At 33.3% G+C, this 16,300-nt stretch overlaps 1 protein-coding gene across 2 annotated transcripts in view; it reads right to left on the bottom strand.

Moving 5' to 3' along the window:
- LOC147071352 (uncharacterized) overlaps positions 1–6,914 on the bottom strand; it is a 139,388-nt gene extending 132,474 nt beyond the window's left edge. Inside the window, exon 1 of one of the 2 annotated variants that reach the window (XM_085948337.1) lies at positions 6,774–6,914. In XM_085948337.1, coding sequence (XP_085804463.1) covers positions 6,774–6,791 — 18 coding nt within the window. In that variant the 5' untranslated portion in view covers positions 6,792–6,914. The remainder of the gene's footprint in view (positions 1–6,773) is intronic. The other variant, XM_085948338.1, reaches the window with a different exon arrangement.
- Positions 6,915–16,300: the final 9,386 nt, after the last annotated feature.

Here is a 16,300-nt window from a genome sequence, read left to right as displayed (position 1 = left end):
ATTTATGGGTTAAAAGTAAATAAAATATTAATGTTTCACCATAACATGGAATTAATTTCTTTAAGACATTTATGTGCCGATAACGCCACTATTTTAGTAGCGTTATTTTCTCGAATGCTATGATCACTCCGGTAGTACGTCATAATGATGTCATATGACGTCATGTCGACCGGGCGACTACAACTCGCAAGTTCTAACATAAGGTCCCTGACTTGTTCACATGCTGCGGACGGCTGAAGAGAATTTCAGTCTGGCTTGCCTGTTCTTCAAGCCAACCGGATTTAGACGCTGAAAGACTGTATACCACAGAGTAAGATATAAGTACGATATAAGAGGAAAAGAAGAGGAAGAATACGCAGTAACGGTTGCCAGAATGAATATTATTAACCACTCTATGGTTACCAATTCAACAATACATACTAAAATCTCTCTAGAATTGCTGTCAAATAATGTTGTAGGTAATGGGAAAAGATTGTATGGATCCTATTTTCCATGTAATTTGAATAGTTTTCGCGCTGAAAGTCCTAAAATAATCATACATACGAAATAAGATACGTATCCATGGCAACACACTTATATGGTATTTATTCATAATTTTACTATAAAACGTCTAGTTTATTTATTATTGTATTGATTTTAATGCACCTAGTCCCACAAACAAATTAACATCGGTCTTAAAAGGTTATCTATAATATCCAGTCAATGTTTTATAGATTTGTGTGTAAGTGTTGTATAGTTATGAATACTTTACGTTATTTTTTCTAACTAGATACCTACTCGAACTGTTATATTATTATGTTATTTTCCTGTTCTTGTTGTAGGTATGTATGTCACACCTCTGCTGTATCCCGCGCGCATTTTCAAATGTGTGCAATCAGAAAATGAAGTTTTGCTCATAATAATAATGAATTATCATTTGTTGCGAGGATCTGTGACTGATGCATACAATGAAGATAGCAAGTAGTCAACAATTTAATGACGCATTGCGAACAAATGTCAGAAACCATCTGAAGAATAATAAACTGATGGCTATATGAATGGTATGTAATCAAAATATATTGTAGACGCTGGAGATAAAGGTTTTGAATGAGTGTAAAATGTCAGTTTCTTCTACATCACGTGCTCGTGCTGGGTGTTGACTTGTCATAGCAGATACTCTATTTCTAGCACTATCGGGAGGAAATAAAAGCTTTCTTCTCTGTTTCACTCCTCATAATACTTATACTTTCGAAATAATGATCTTCGTCTGTTTCAGCAAAGGTTTAGTCACTGAATTATGGCCGCTGGGAATGTACTAGCCGGGAAAGTAAATGCGGGGGAGGGCTTTAGTTCCATAAATTACCGTGGTGACGTAGAAGACTTGATATACAAGTCGCACTGTAATATTGATTAAAGCATTTTCATGTACTTAGTGGAACGGTAATAAGGTCTCTCACGAAATTTAGAGAGAGCTTTCAAAATACCATACGCAAAACTTGAAGTTTTAAGAAGAAAAACACCCAGATATTTTGTACACAGAGATATGAAAAGTTGTAATAATCAAATTCATCCAATCAAAACCAAACACATTAAGTCGAAGCCGCACTCTCTTAGTGCGTGGCGTCATATATGGACAGCCCCTAACATAATATTACGACAACACGCTTGAGAAAATAAAAACAAGTTTCAATGAACATTTTCTGAAGAATAGGTCTTATAGTGTTAATATAAACCCGAATATGACGATTTTTCTTCTGAAGAAGAATATAAAAGCATCATTATAATATTTATGTAGTATCGACATACCTACAAGGATCCAAGGAGGAAAACAGATGAGTGATTGGGATTTCATCCTATATACAGCATGATTAGGGTTCACGAATGTTGCAGTGTTATGCAGATAAATTTATATGACAGCTTGTATCACGTAACACATTATCAACAACCGGTGAGAGGTGCGAGCAGTAAGCAGTATATACCTACACCAAAACAAAATTAAACAAAAAAAAATAAACAGTTTCGCGACACCAAGTTGCGCAACATTTTGGCTTTCGTATCGAATCCTATGTGTACGCATGCACATTTTTACGAAAACAAGTTGCCTGCGCAGAAAGACGTGGGGGCAGAAATCGGCGCCAATAGATTTAGATTTGAATATTTAGAATATCACAAATTTTTGCGCCAATAATTAGAACTAGGTAGATGACATACATCAAACAATATTTACTATTTTTTTTAATGACAACCTAACGGGCGAACAGTCAAATTATATACTTAACTTAAAAAAAAATAAGTATAAGTTTTCAAAACACTGACCTTTTAACGGGACTCAAACGTCGGAAAATAGCAAGATGTTGAATAATTAAGAGTAATCATTGCTCATTCAGTGAATTTGTTTGATTATTATCATAGATTTTGTTGACTATTTTATAATAATTATTATAAAGATATGGATTGATATATTTTTTAAATCTAAGTCCATCATTATTATAACACCTTCATAGATGAGGGTTTTTATTTGTACGTTACATCTCATTGTATAGATTTGTGGCATTTTTATTAATTAATTCAGAATTTACCATGTTTGGAGTACCGGACCGCCCCCATGTGTACCTACCAAATTGTAAGGCCCTGTAAATAATATTAAAGTTACTACGTAATTGAGTTTGGTTTGGATCCACAGGAGTACAGGTCCGTAACTAGGAACAAAATTGTAGGTAGAGCGTCGGGAATTGAAGGGCGCCAAATTGAATATAAAGATGGGATATTACTGTAATATTTTGGGTTTTTTTAATTGTAGGGCAATGTTACCTAGCTACGATCCTGGAGATGTGAAGGAGCATAGCAAAAATTCTGATGATTCATGCATTATCATAATAAGGATATGATTGCGGTTTCCCGGATTTCCTCAACATGCATTTGCCAACGGGAATTCCCATTGAATGGTAACAATAGAACGTATATTTAGTATGGTAATAGAAATGAAAAAAGGCATTAGGATCTCTGGAACATTGCTAATTATTAGTATTAAACATAATATGCGAAGTCATTAGTATCATTAGGACCATGGAACTGGTTTATTGATAAAATTCGACAAGGGGTAGTAGGTACAAGGACCAGAAATATTGAAGGAGATTTTCTAATAAAAACCTACACCTTTCAGTGTATACGCAAGGAGTTATGATGATTCATGTTAAGAGAATAATCGTTTAGTTTCATGTTGAAATGATATACCTAGGTAGGTAGCTAATATAGATAGATGATCCGGGTATGATCGATACAATATTACGTGTCAGAATTTGCCACATCCGTTTTCCGCGGAGTGAAATAAATAGAGGTTAATTTTGCATTTTTCGCGACCTCGCTCCTGCGTTTTCACAATGCGAGTGACGTCCACCAGTCAGTGTTGCCCACAAGATGTGAGACATTCGTTTAAAAAATAGAGCAATCACAGGGAACGCCCCCGAAGCTTGTTCAGTTGCCATGGAAACGCTGAGGTTATACTTTATAGTAGACCTTATAACAAAAATGCATAGATCGCTGGAATATTAGGCGAGCGCGGAGAAATAGCTAGCTGACTGGCAGGTTTCCAATTTCGTGCGGTGTGCTCAAAGACTGGAAAATATCGCTCTGTCTCTTTCTGTCTCACGTAGAAAGGGATATAATCGAAAATATCGACGTAGGTCTGAGCGCCAGTGTGGACTGGCAGGTTTCCAATCTCCGAGTGGTTAGTATTGGACAGGGGAGAAATTTTCCCTTTCTTGCGCACAGCAGGGTTTGAAACGGATACGGTAAAACGTAAGTCTGTGATAATACCGTACTTATTCAGACACAGCAAATGCGAGCTGGCGCCTTCCCCTTCTCCTTCAATGGCTCGTTTTATTATCAACGTAATGTATTTGTGTGTACGTAATTTTGGCGTAGCCGTCATCATAATAATGCGGTATTTTTTATTTCGCAAATAAAATAATAAGCAGTAAAAACGGTAGGTATCGGAATCTGGAGAATTATGTATTGGTAAGCAATATTTTCAATACCAATCCAAAGAAAGACCATCCCGGGAATGTTTTGATGCGAAGTCGTCTAGTGTTAGGAGACCGAAGTTGCCATGGTTGGATGGCGAGGCCCAGGATGCGCGAATGGCCGGATTCTCGAATTGGGGGACGATGAAAGCCTTTTGGCTAAATTCTGGGGAATGATAATCGAAAATAACTGACATATTACAGGTATAAGAAATAATGGTACTGTTCGGTTATCAGGAATACAGCGAAAAACACATTTTGAAAATACCCGATATACTGGATTATTTGTTAGTTTGGGTTAGTTTAGGTTAGGTTAGGTTTGTTTAGGTTAACCTAACAAATAATCCAGTTTATCGGCTATTTTCAAAATGTGTTTTCCGCTGTATTCCTGATAACCGAACAGTACCGAAATAATGAAAATATGTCAAAAGCTTCAATTTCATTGGGCGATTAACATGATCAGCTGAAAAATCATGGTTAACCAACTAGCTGTAGGAATAGTAACGATTACTTTCTTATTTTAACCAAGATCCAATAGATCAAAACAAATATTATATAAGTACGTTCAGAAAATAAAACTAAAAAAACAGATATTATGTAACGTAAAAACAACGAATCGCTTGCCAGACAGACTTATTTGATAATATTACCGAGAATCGATCATACCATCACATACGGGTATATATTGTTAAGCATCAAACACCTAAAGCTCACTAAAATTAATGCCAATTTACATTCATATGCAGTGTTTGAAATATTAACGATTTAAAGATACCATTTAATGTATGTATAAGATGACTAAGAAATAATGGTGATTATTAGAAACCTCCTAACACCAAAGAGCTACGTTCGAACGGCAGTAGCAACGCGTTTGCAACGTTGTGGCCGAGCGAAATATTATTTGTACGTAGCCCCGCACACATAGAGGTATAGCTAGAATGCCCACAATATTCCAGTCGCTGAATAAACGATTCTAGGGAAAAATAGACATTGCTAAACCAGCGCATTTGAAGCTGTTTTAATTTCAAACTATAGCAACACCGAAACTAAATTACCTACCATGTTAAAATTGACGTTTGACTCCACTGAAGCTAAAGCATTCTAGATACCTATTTATTTTACGTGCGAAGTTAATATTTTGATGTGGCCCAAATAATATTAGCGGTACATATTAATTACAACTTATTATCATCCCAAATATAATTTCAATTCCAAAATGTTATATGTAGGTAAGTACCTATTAAAACAATTTCATTTTTATTGAACATGTAAGTTAACTCATTCAGCGCGGACTTGTTAATTACTGATTAATTGCCACATTTAAATAGCATGCTAAGTATATCTAATGGCCAACGCAATAGTTGCGTCGGACGCACGTAATGAGTTAAGAAAATTACCTACGAAGTCATCAATAAAGGATAGTTAATTTAATGTTAGGCTTATATTTTTTACCAATTCCAATTTACTAAATAAACACAATACTTTAGCAATAGCATAAATCGCAGAAATCTTAATCTACGTAGTTTAACCGAACAGAGCTATAACTGAATGTAATTTTGAATTATAATTATTAAAAAGTAGATACGTATGGAGGTTCTCATTACACAAAACATTTGAGAAAGCCTTCCATATTTTGTACGGCAATGGCCAAAGGGGCGAAGTGCCGCACGGTGTGAGGGGGGGGGCGGAGAAACCCGCTAGAATTTAAAACTCGACAGGCGATAGAAGAAAACAAAACATGTGCGACATTGTTGGCCGCCAATCACATGGCAAGATGTTTGACAGATCATACAGGCGGGAAACAATCAGATTCGAATCGTAATTTGTTTATGGCCACTTCCGCCAATATTAAACACAACATTCGGCGCCAATCATTTGAATATTATCACGCGAGACTCACAGTAATAATAACTGAATCACAAAAACCCACTTAAACTTATATTAATTAAAACAATTATAAATGGTCTAATATTGTCCTACTATACATGAATGTTTGGCATGATAGAATTCAATGTGAGTCTATAAGTATTATATGACACTTTTAAATAATATTTATATACCTATACATACAGGGAAAAATTGGTTAAATACTTAAAAACTTTTTTACACAGTTGTAAAAGAATATTACTTATATGGAAATACGTTACCATGTAAATAAAAATGAAGTTATAGGTATGTTTTATGTATATATTTAAATAAATATATATTATAAGTATTCAGATAATATTATGTAGGAACAAGAAAGATGTTTTTACATGGAATTAGATGGCAAGCGTTATTATGTGAGTTTAATGAATTTTGTTTAAATGTGTTACCTACACAGAGAATACAACTCTCATATTATCACTATGCTAGTTTCTCACTAGTCAGTTATGTGTGAAATATGGCGAAAAACTGTACTGAAGCAGGAATATTCAAGTGAATAGAAATAAAAATCACCATTCGACGAACTATCTACAACTGTAAGCACAAACTTTTCACTTAGATTTCTTCATGGATAAAGCATAACATAACTAATAAGATGTGGACTTTTGACCGATCACCTCTCACTACACAAGTTCGAATATTTGTTAAACAATACTTTTAAAATTCACTGTACCGCCAATATACGTTAGATTTAGAAGTTTCAATAAACTTTATCGATCTACTGTATTCACAGGAAAAATCCTACTGATATTTCAAGACGATTATAGTTGGAATGAATATTTCTATAGTGATAAATTGTGAGCGATAAAGTGAAATAAACGGTCGATATAATAATGGCAACCTTACCTGTATATCACCCCACATTTTTATAAGTTATCACCATCGAAAAACATTGTTCCATAATAAAACCATGACAGATTCACAATTTTGACACACGCGAACTGTCAAATAACGTAGTACGAACTTTCAAGCGACACACGTCATATAAACATCTAAGCAAAAGCCATACTGAAATTAGTTTCATTTTAAATGTATGAAACGATACGACCTTCTAGCTCTGAAAGCGTTCGCTCGGCTCGGGACCGGTCCGCTCGGGCAAGCTCGGATCCGCTCGGGAGGCTTCGAGTGAACGAAGCTCGGTTAGCAATATTCTCTCTGCCCACCTGCGTATGGGTGAAAAACAGCCCCACACAGCTCTGACATTATTATTATTTTATATAACAAGGCCTAGCTGGAATATTATAATAAAATACTTATATTTTAAAGCAGAATCTACAGTAATTATCTAAATATAAACTTCTGGTTGAATGCAGTGTGATGTGCACTGTCTCGAAACATGTCGCAGCGGAATATTATTGAGATTAGTTAGTATTTTGTCCTTATCTCAGAAGATAACCTGTGGTCGTATTTTTGAAAAAAGGCGCCGCTCCTCGTCGCTGGCATTTATTTGCAATCTTGCGCAGTGACGTCTTTGCATGCAAATATTTAAATGCTGAGAGGGAAAATTCAAATGGAAATTACCTACATTACATTTTATAACAAGGAGTCTTTAGCATCGTATCTATGCATTTCAACCCAGAGTTACGATTGCCTTGCTTTGAATATAATAATATTATTCATTAGGAAGGCACCTACTTTAATTGTTATAAAATAGGTATATAGTACCTACCTATTTAGAAATTATCTATAACTATGTATTATATCATGCTATCATTAAAAAAGGTAGTTTGTAAATTAAATTACTAATAGAATTAAATTTTCGTCTTTTGAAAAAATTCATTATTTTAGGTCTACCCAAATTTATTAAAAATGGAGCTTCATTTTTGTAAAAAAAATACCTATTAAATTCCTAACTGTAACTATACGTATGAAAAAAGTAGGTAGCTTAATACTATATTTTTTTATTTTATATAGTTTTTATTTTATTATGTGGTAATTTAGGTTATGTAGTTTTGGTTATGGTTTGTTTTGCGGGCAATCAAAATAGTATTTAAATTTTGTCAACAGATTATTAATGAAGTAGGTATGATATTTCATAAATTACTGTTATGTACCTATAAACAGGTATACCAATTAATTTATTATTTTGGATTAAGTATAGATTTGAAAAGTGCGTTAATATTGTTGTTATGAAATTCCTGCGTTCGCAATAACGTTCCCCGGCAGAAGCGAATCCGCTATCGGACGATAAATAGATATTATTATAGGTAGATTCTACCTACCTATTTTAACTTTCCAGGTAGAACTTCTGCGCATGAGCGTATACCTACTCGCACAAACGACGTCGTGTTGGTTCACTGAAATTACTAAATATTAACAGGAGTAAATTAATAATAGGTACATCGCATGCAAAAACTTTTTTTTTTTAAATATTACTATGACCTGTTCCTAATGATTATTTGTTTATTAATTAACATGCCATTAAAATTTTAATTTATATCATAATTGTAACAACACAGCCATTTATATTGCAATCGGTATCATTCCTGCAATACATTATTGAACATCAAAACGGTTCAAAATAACAATTGATTATTTGATTACAACCAACAGAGTAGATATTAAGTACATTTGGGGAGGCCTTCGCTCTGTTCACCCGGGTGGGATTGGGACCCACCTATATTATAATATTAGCATTGATCTTAGTAGAGTACAAATTTATTTAATATGATCAAATTCATATAAGCAATCATTAGATATTATAAAATGCTTCCTAAACCAAAACAAAATCGATTCATGTACCAAATAACACGTAGGTAAGTTGAAATGTTGGATACCTATTTTTGCGCGGCTCAATATATTAAGGTTGCCACTTTTTGATACGATTCGATTTTCCCTAAAAATGGGACTTTTAAGAAAGAATTTATATTGTTATGTTAATTTATTATTTTTCTATCAGAACACTAATCAAATATATAATATAAACCCATAACTTTTTTTAAATTTATAAATCCCGATACATACTGACATACTTAATCAATTATCTATTTTATTATCACAGCTAGATTCTAAAATATAATTCAAATACCTAATTTTTAATTATAAAATCACGTGTTTTAAAATTACTTGAAACATAATTGACCCAGCCCGTACATATAATGTGATAAATTATAATTTAAAATGTGTTTTTTGTTACCTACTATTTTCTTTTGTCATGAATTATTTGAAATGCTCTAAATTAGGTAGTCCAAAGACCAAGTAAACACGGAAAATAATAGTGTTTTTTAACTCACACTTTCACTAGTGTATAGTATACCTTATTAGCTCTAGTGGCTATAAATAATTTACACAAGGGATGTTATTGACTCACTCGGTAATGATTTTTTAACATGAATTTCATCAATGTCATTAAACCTTTGTGATTTTTGATGGCTTCACTAAATTGAATTCATTAGCATTATTTACAAGGTTCACTAAATTATGGTTCAAAATCAGTTAATGTAATCAATTACGTAGTAATTATTAACAACATTTACAATTTACATTTAGATTTATCAATAATAGATTGCTTTGTGATTTTATATTTAAGACAGTCACAATGACTTTTGAAGTAGGTACCTAGTAGGAATTGAAACATCCATTTTACTGTTTGTAAATTTAACGTTCGCGTGGGAATAAGAAATATTATTTCCTGGCAGCCCCAACGCATTTTCCCTTTTGCCGTCAGATGGCGGCACATGCAACAAAAATTATTCCGTCATTCGACGAATTCAAATGTTTCCCGCTCAACAGAGCACACAAAGAAGAACGATAATAATATATCGTAATATTTGCCTACATATTTTAAAAACCAACATAATATATTATTGAATATATTATCTAAACTTATTAAGAAATGAAATCAATAATGTAAATCAATTGTACTTATACCTATATTTATTTTTTACAAAAATATTAAATTATGTATCATTTTATAAGACGAATATTATTAAAAAAAACAAAACTATATTAAATCGGGTAGACATTGAAAAGAACTGTTTTTTTCTGTCGAGGAATATACAAATATTATTACGCAAAACTCAGAATTATAATCATAACTACTTGCAGTGTGAATTGATTCAAACAAAAAAAAAAGATTTTGTTAAAAATGACAAATATTTATTTTTCTCTTGTATCTAGTAAACTCTTCACATGACTATTGTTTGAAATTATTTATTTTATTTTGATATTATTGATTTTGTTTTAAAATTAATACTGCCATCTGCACTCCTAAGTTCAAAGGTCACTTTATTATGTAGATATTAAGTAGGTATACATAGTACAGCACTTCTATAAAATTATTATTACTGGCTGGGATTGGGAGTGGTTTTGTCGCCCATAGTGTGATTCTGGTGAATCGATGGCAAGGAAAAATCAAGAAAATATTAAATAGAAGCATTACATATTATTAAATTAGACATTATAATACGCTGTCTGCGCCACAAATATTTCGGAGTATGGTGGATTATCATATTGGATAATATTAGATTGTTTCTCGTGAAGCTATTGTTACGTTTATTATATATGCCATTTCTTTCTAATATAAGTTCTCACTTCGTATCCTTGCTTATGTGGGATACAGTATGATGCCATCCACATTCTCTAGGAGTACCTACCCCTTTGATGCCGATAGAAAGTTAGAAGAGGTGAATCGGGGGGTGGATGATGAGCCAACACAAGCTTAGACCCACCAAATCAAACCTTTATCCACCGCACCACACTCGGTCCTACTGGAGCGATCACGAGGCCCTACGTTTGTTGTGAAGCATCAGCAGTTTGTTACGCCCGGGAATGTTTCAGGAGCAGTAACCGAAGACTAAGAGACTAAGTTCGGCAATATATGCATGAGAATAACAACCACTTGGTTGCGCCACAGAATAAACCCGTACAACAGCTGTAGCGTTGGAGTTGACGTTATAGGGAAGAAGGCAAGCAGTTAGTTTTAGTGCAATTACGTTATGCCAGCGATTCCGAAACTTTTGTTTGTTAGAGGAATATTTTGTAAAACTTCAAATAACGCAGTAATAATTAAACTTTGTAGATACTATTAGAAGTCCGACGTCAGTACGTTTCAAAAACCAAGAAACTCTATACTTAATATTAAATTGACTTCAATACGGCGATATCAATTTTGTTTTATACCTAAAAAGAAACCACCACAATTCTGTCTTGAAAATAAATTACAAAATTACATAAAACCGACTCACAATAATAACATTATGTTAGTATTGATACAACTCGAGTTAGGTAGTATTCATATAAATAATTATAAACATTCATATCATTATTTTTAGAAGAAGCCGCCGCGCCGCGCAGATAATAATTATTATCAAGGATATGTTGCGTAATTATTCAAGCACACACACTCGCAATGAAAACCGCCGTACAACGCCATCTATTGCGTACCCCTGCAAGCTGTTGTGGAAAACTTCAAAGAGATAAAATAAAAGAACACAGCAATCAGTCTCGCTCATTTCTTATTTAAATTTTTGATCAATATTGTTAATAAGTATATTAGTCTATGTTGTTAATGTTTGAAATTCATTTTGTTTTTCGGCGGTCACGTTAACTCGTGATCTGCTAGGCTAGAGCTAGGATACGTATGTCATTTTATTTATCAGCCAGATAAGTATAGCTAGTATAATATGTAATATGAAGGATCCCGGATATGAGGAAAAATTCTAAGCGTAAACAGGTTTTAAATAATGACCGAATTAAAAATATCTTTCAGATTTAAGATTGGCTGCAGTGGGAATACGTGTGTACAAGAAAACCTATAGGTACAATGTTTGTTGTAAGCGCTTTTACTTTTATGTATCTATCGATGAACTAATGGGTACCTACCTAATACTATTTATATTTATTGGACGAGACAACATCCTAGTCAATAGTAATTTATATAGTCTCCAAGTCTCCTCACAGAATATTCTATAGGGCAGGGTTGGCGAACTTTTTTAGGTACGCGTGCCAAAATTTCCCTAATATTATTTTTCGACTGTCTGACAAGCCGAGCATGGGGAGCATTCCATGTGGAAAACATAGTTTTTTTTAATGATGATGTTCTAGATACCACTCACAGAACATAATATTATAGCACATATATTGTAGGTATATCACTTTTTCAATTACGCCATACATTTCGGTCCACCAATAATTATTTTGAAACTGAAAAAGAATTACTATACATTTTTGTTTCTTATTTGGTGCAGCCATTTTTTTGTGGGTAGACAAGAATTTTTTTGTTAATGTACTAATTAGTTTGGTTCTTTACGCATAAATTGACACTAGGATTGCTCCGATCAGATGAGGCATTAATTAACTCGCTACAGTGGTCAAAAGCATTGTAAATCGATTAAACTTAAAGGTTCTGGGCACGGCATCCCCCGCCGCCTGATGAGGATAGTACGATAATATTATATGTAACGCATAAAGCCTAAGGACCGACCTATGCAATTATATATTTACATTAAACGTACCTAATGCATATTCTTGAAGAGTATTTGTCAGCTACCTATTTGTTATAGGTACAATCCGATCTGTCATTTATTATTATTATTATTATTATTATAAGTATTTTTTCTCTCTTCAAACGCGTGCCATAGGTTCGCCACCCCTGCTATAGGGTATGTATTGAGTTATATTCGATGTAGAAATGTCTTTCTTTATAATTCAATAGAAAGCTACCCAGGTAAAAAAAAATCAATGAGTCATACAATGGAATACTATATCTTTTTGGGATTAACGATTAACCACTTAACAGAACACTACATTTTCACGCAGGGTTTTGAATGTGTGAATGTCCTACGAAAATGAACCACACATTATAGACGTGTAATAGTGTGTTTTGCAACCTTCAAATACACCAATATTGAATAAGCGTCACTGCATAAACTGAGAGCAGTTGTTAGAACGAAGGACAAGCGTATTCTTAACACGTGTTTAAGTTTATCTCATATTCTTCCACACTTGAGATCGGTTGCCTGTTACTACACACCTATTAGGTATTTCAGTTCCCTGGGATTAACCATTAATTCAATAATTATATTTTTTTGTAAAACTGATTTCACTACGTACATATTTGCTTACAATATTTCTTTAGGCTGAATATAAAAAAAAATCATTTTCGTAAAAAATCAAGACTTAATCAAGGCTGAAATTTCAAACGCCATTATCTCAGAACAATTTTTGCCATGCCCGATCCTAAGATCATAACGTCTCTGTTCTGGCAGAACACACTAACTGGAGAATACTAGTTTTGAGTAATTTGACTTTGAAGTTGTTAAAATGTTTGAAATGGTCTATCATGTGAGTTTATTATGTAATTGTAAAAAAATGACTTTAAAATAAAGACTGTTTATTTATTAAGAAGGTTTCCAGACGGTAAAGTTTGAAATAAGGAACATTTTGGTATAACTAACTCAATATGTCATTTTTTCGAGTTAGTGTCTTCTGCCAGAACAGTGACGATAATATGGGCCACAATTTAGCAGGTTATAATATTATTCACAATTTTTTGTTTTTACAAGTAGGGATGTAGGTATATAAATACTCGGGGTTCAAAATCACATTAATATCAAGCTATGAATTTTTCAGACCCGGGATTCGAACCCGGAACCCACGACATTATAAGCTGACACGTTACCGCTGGGCCATCGTGTGTGTATGGATTAGTATAAATAATGTAAGTATGGGTACTTAATTATTTGCAGTATTTATAGAAGTTCAGCGCTCGGAATGGAGCGGAACGCCCCGGAGCGCCGTTCCGGTTCGTGAATTCCTCGACAATTCCGTTCCGTCTCGTGGAATCCTCGAATCTATCGTTCCTTCTCGTGGAATCCTGATAGCGAGATGTTTCGTAAAATTCTCGAGCCTCATCAGACTATTTAATATAGCGTTCCGGTTCAGAATGTGTTGAAATTGAGGAATATGAATTAGTAAAATATATTAAAAAAAAAAATCTTTCTATTAAACAATGATTTTACTTGTTGACTACCCCTGATTTTTAATAATTCGTAAATGTCGATACAAATGCGTGCCACAGTAAGCCAAATTTCTTCTTATAAATGCATCTAGGTATATTTTTTCCTAACAATGCATTTTTAGACAACCCATGTGTCTGTCTGATAATAAAAAATACAGCTTTTATTGAAGAAAGGACCCTTACATTTATTGCTCTCTCCGGTTTTCTTTAAGACAATATGAGATAATAGTATATTATTCTATTATTTAGTAACAAGTTTTTTTGCTTGCAGACAATATCACTAAATACATAATTTATTTAGGGTAGGTACCTACTACACACTACTAATAACGATAATAACGTAAAATTATTAGGTACCTTTTTTTGATATTGTTTCAAGTATTTGATTTTCAATTAAAACACATGAAATATCTACACATTGTCAAAAATAATTCATTTGTTAATTAATGTTTTATAAATAAATAAACTACCTCCGAGTAGGTATCTACCAAGGCTTGGATTTTCGACCCTTTGGTATGAATCACAGAGCAATCGACTTGGTTAAGAGTGTAAATCGCGGGTTCCTAAATAGTTATCATTTTGAGTATATTTGTATTCAATACGGGAGTGGAAGTCACAATATTTTATGGAATGAAACGGGAGAGAAATGAATGGGAAAAACTAAACCATATGTAACTGTCCGATTGACGATTGCATAAAATATAGGATATAGGATAGCTAACTTTACATATGTAGGCTTGACGCGTTCATAGTTTTGACAATACATCATAAGACAATCGAGGCCGTTCATTAGTCGACCTGTTGATACTAGATGGTATGCAACCAACGAGGCGTTTTCCCATTGGTATGGAGCGATATACATCCGAGGAGGTTTTATATCGCTATTGTGCAAGTAAATTAAAATATCAGTGGTCTCTGTAAAATTTTTGCGTCTATGGGCATCTTCATCAGAGATAACGAACAAATTTAAACGTTCATAGACCCATATCATGCCGAGCTACTTTTATTTTTAATTTCGATTTTAGTTCGGCAGAAATACTTTTAAAAAATACGCGTAGGTAGGTACCTTCCTAAACTCTATCTATATGTATCCCTTCATGTTATACAGAACATAAAGCTAATGGAAAAATATATTGTTGAGGATATTAAATTAACTACAGTAATGCGGTCCTTTGAAATAAATCAATATAGGTAGGTACCTACTTAGTTCATATTTTTTGTTTCACAAAACTTCTGCGTAGCAAAGCTGTTTACCATTCAATAATAATAGCTACAATAAATCCTATCTACTGGGCATTGAAAAAAATATTGTCGGTGCTCTCAAATTCACAAAACTGTTGCATAAGGAAGAGATTTTTTTGTCTCAATAAAGGTTTTATAAACAATAGCTAATAAATAGCATATGTACTTTTTACTACTAAAATTTTTACTTTGTACCTACTAAAATATTAGTTTAACCAACAATCCTGGAGTATCTAGAGGTCGTTTACATCGTCGTAGTATTTATTTATAAAACCATAGTAATTATAAAAAAGTGCATACCCATCTAAATCAAGTAAGTACCATTATAATTATGGTGTCTTGATTGTGAGTTTTTGTTGGTGTTTTGAATTGTTTGTCTTGTGATTGGGGAAACATGTTGCATACTATGCAAACCACGAACATACTAAGGATATTTATATAGGTACCTACTGTACAATAATAGCAAAGTACAAATGAGTAAAAATATTAAAACTGTGTAGGTATTGCCAAGTGGTAACGACGAAATCTTAGAACAAGGTATTTTGAGTTGTTTCTCTATAGAAGTTGGGTATCGAATAGGACCTTACACTCTGGTGATTTGGATAAGTGTCTAAACCAGTGCTCGAAATGGAAAATTTCACGAACAGGAACGCTCTATAATTTTCCGAAAAAACGGTATGCTTAATTTTTTTCTTTACATACGTACGTACGTTGGATGTATAAATGCAACAATAAACTTTGAACTTCTTACGCGGATGTATATTGAGCAAGTGGGCAAGGATTGTCAGCGCCGCAGGCGAAAGAACCTCGTCTCAACAAAGTATACCGTCAAGAATTGTATTATTCTTTACTCTTACTTTATCTACCACCCATAATCAGCAGGCATGTTACTTCTACCACCACTCGTCACTGCTTATAACTTATATTACTGTCTCATTTGGGATAGTTCAGTTTGTTAATTAATTAAACTTAAAAAACAACATATCCACATACCTACCATAAAGATTCAAATTAAAAATTAATTTACATATAACAAATTTTACAGATTATAGATTCAAGACGAGCACAGAATATTTTTAAAAAAATTAAAGAAATAGTATTAAAATAGTGTTTAAAAATAAAGAAATAGATGCAGCAACTATTAGAAAAAATAGTAAGTACCTATACAGAG

This window comes from Rhyacophila brunnea, unplaced genomic scaffold (assembly GCF_057557595.1).
Source record: "Rhyacophila brunnea isolate RB1 unplaced genomic scaffold, BYU_Rbru_1.0 scaffold_20, whole genome shotgun sequence".
In the NCBI taxonomy this organism is placed as follows: Eukaryota; Metazoa; Arthropoda; class Insecta; order Trichoptera; family Rhyacophilidae; genus Rhyacophila; species Rhyacophila brunnea.
Note: the sequence above shows the minus strand (reverse complement) of the source record. Positions and strands in the feature narration are given on the sequence as shown.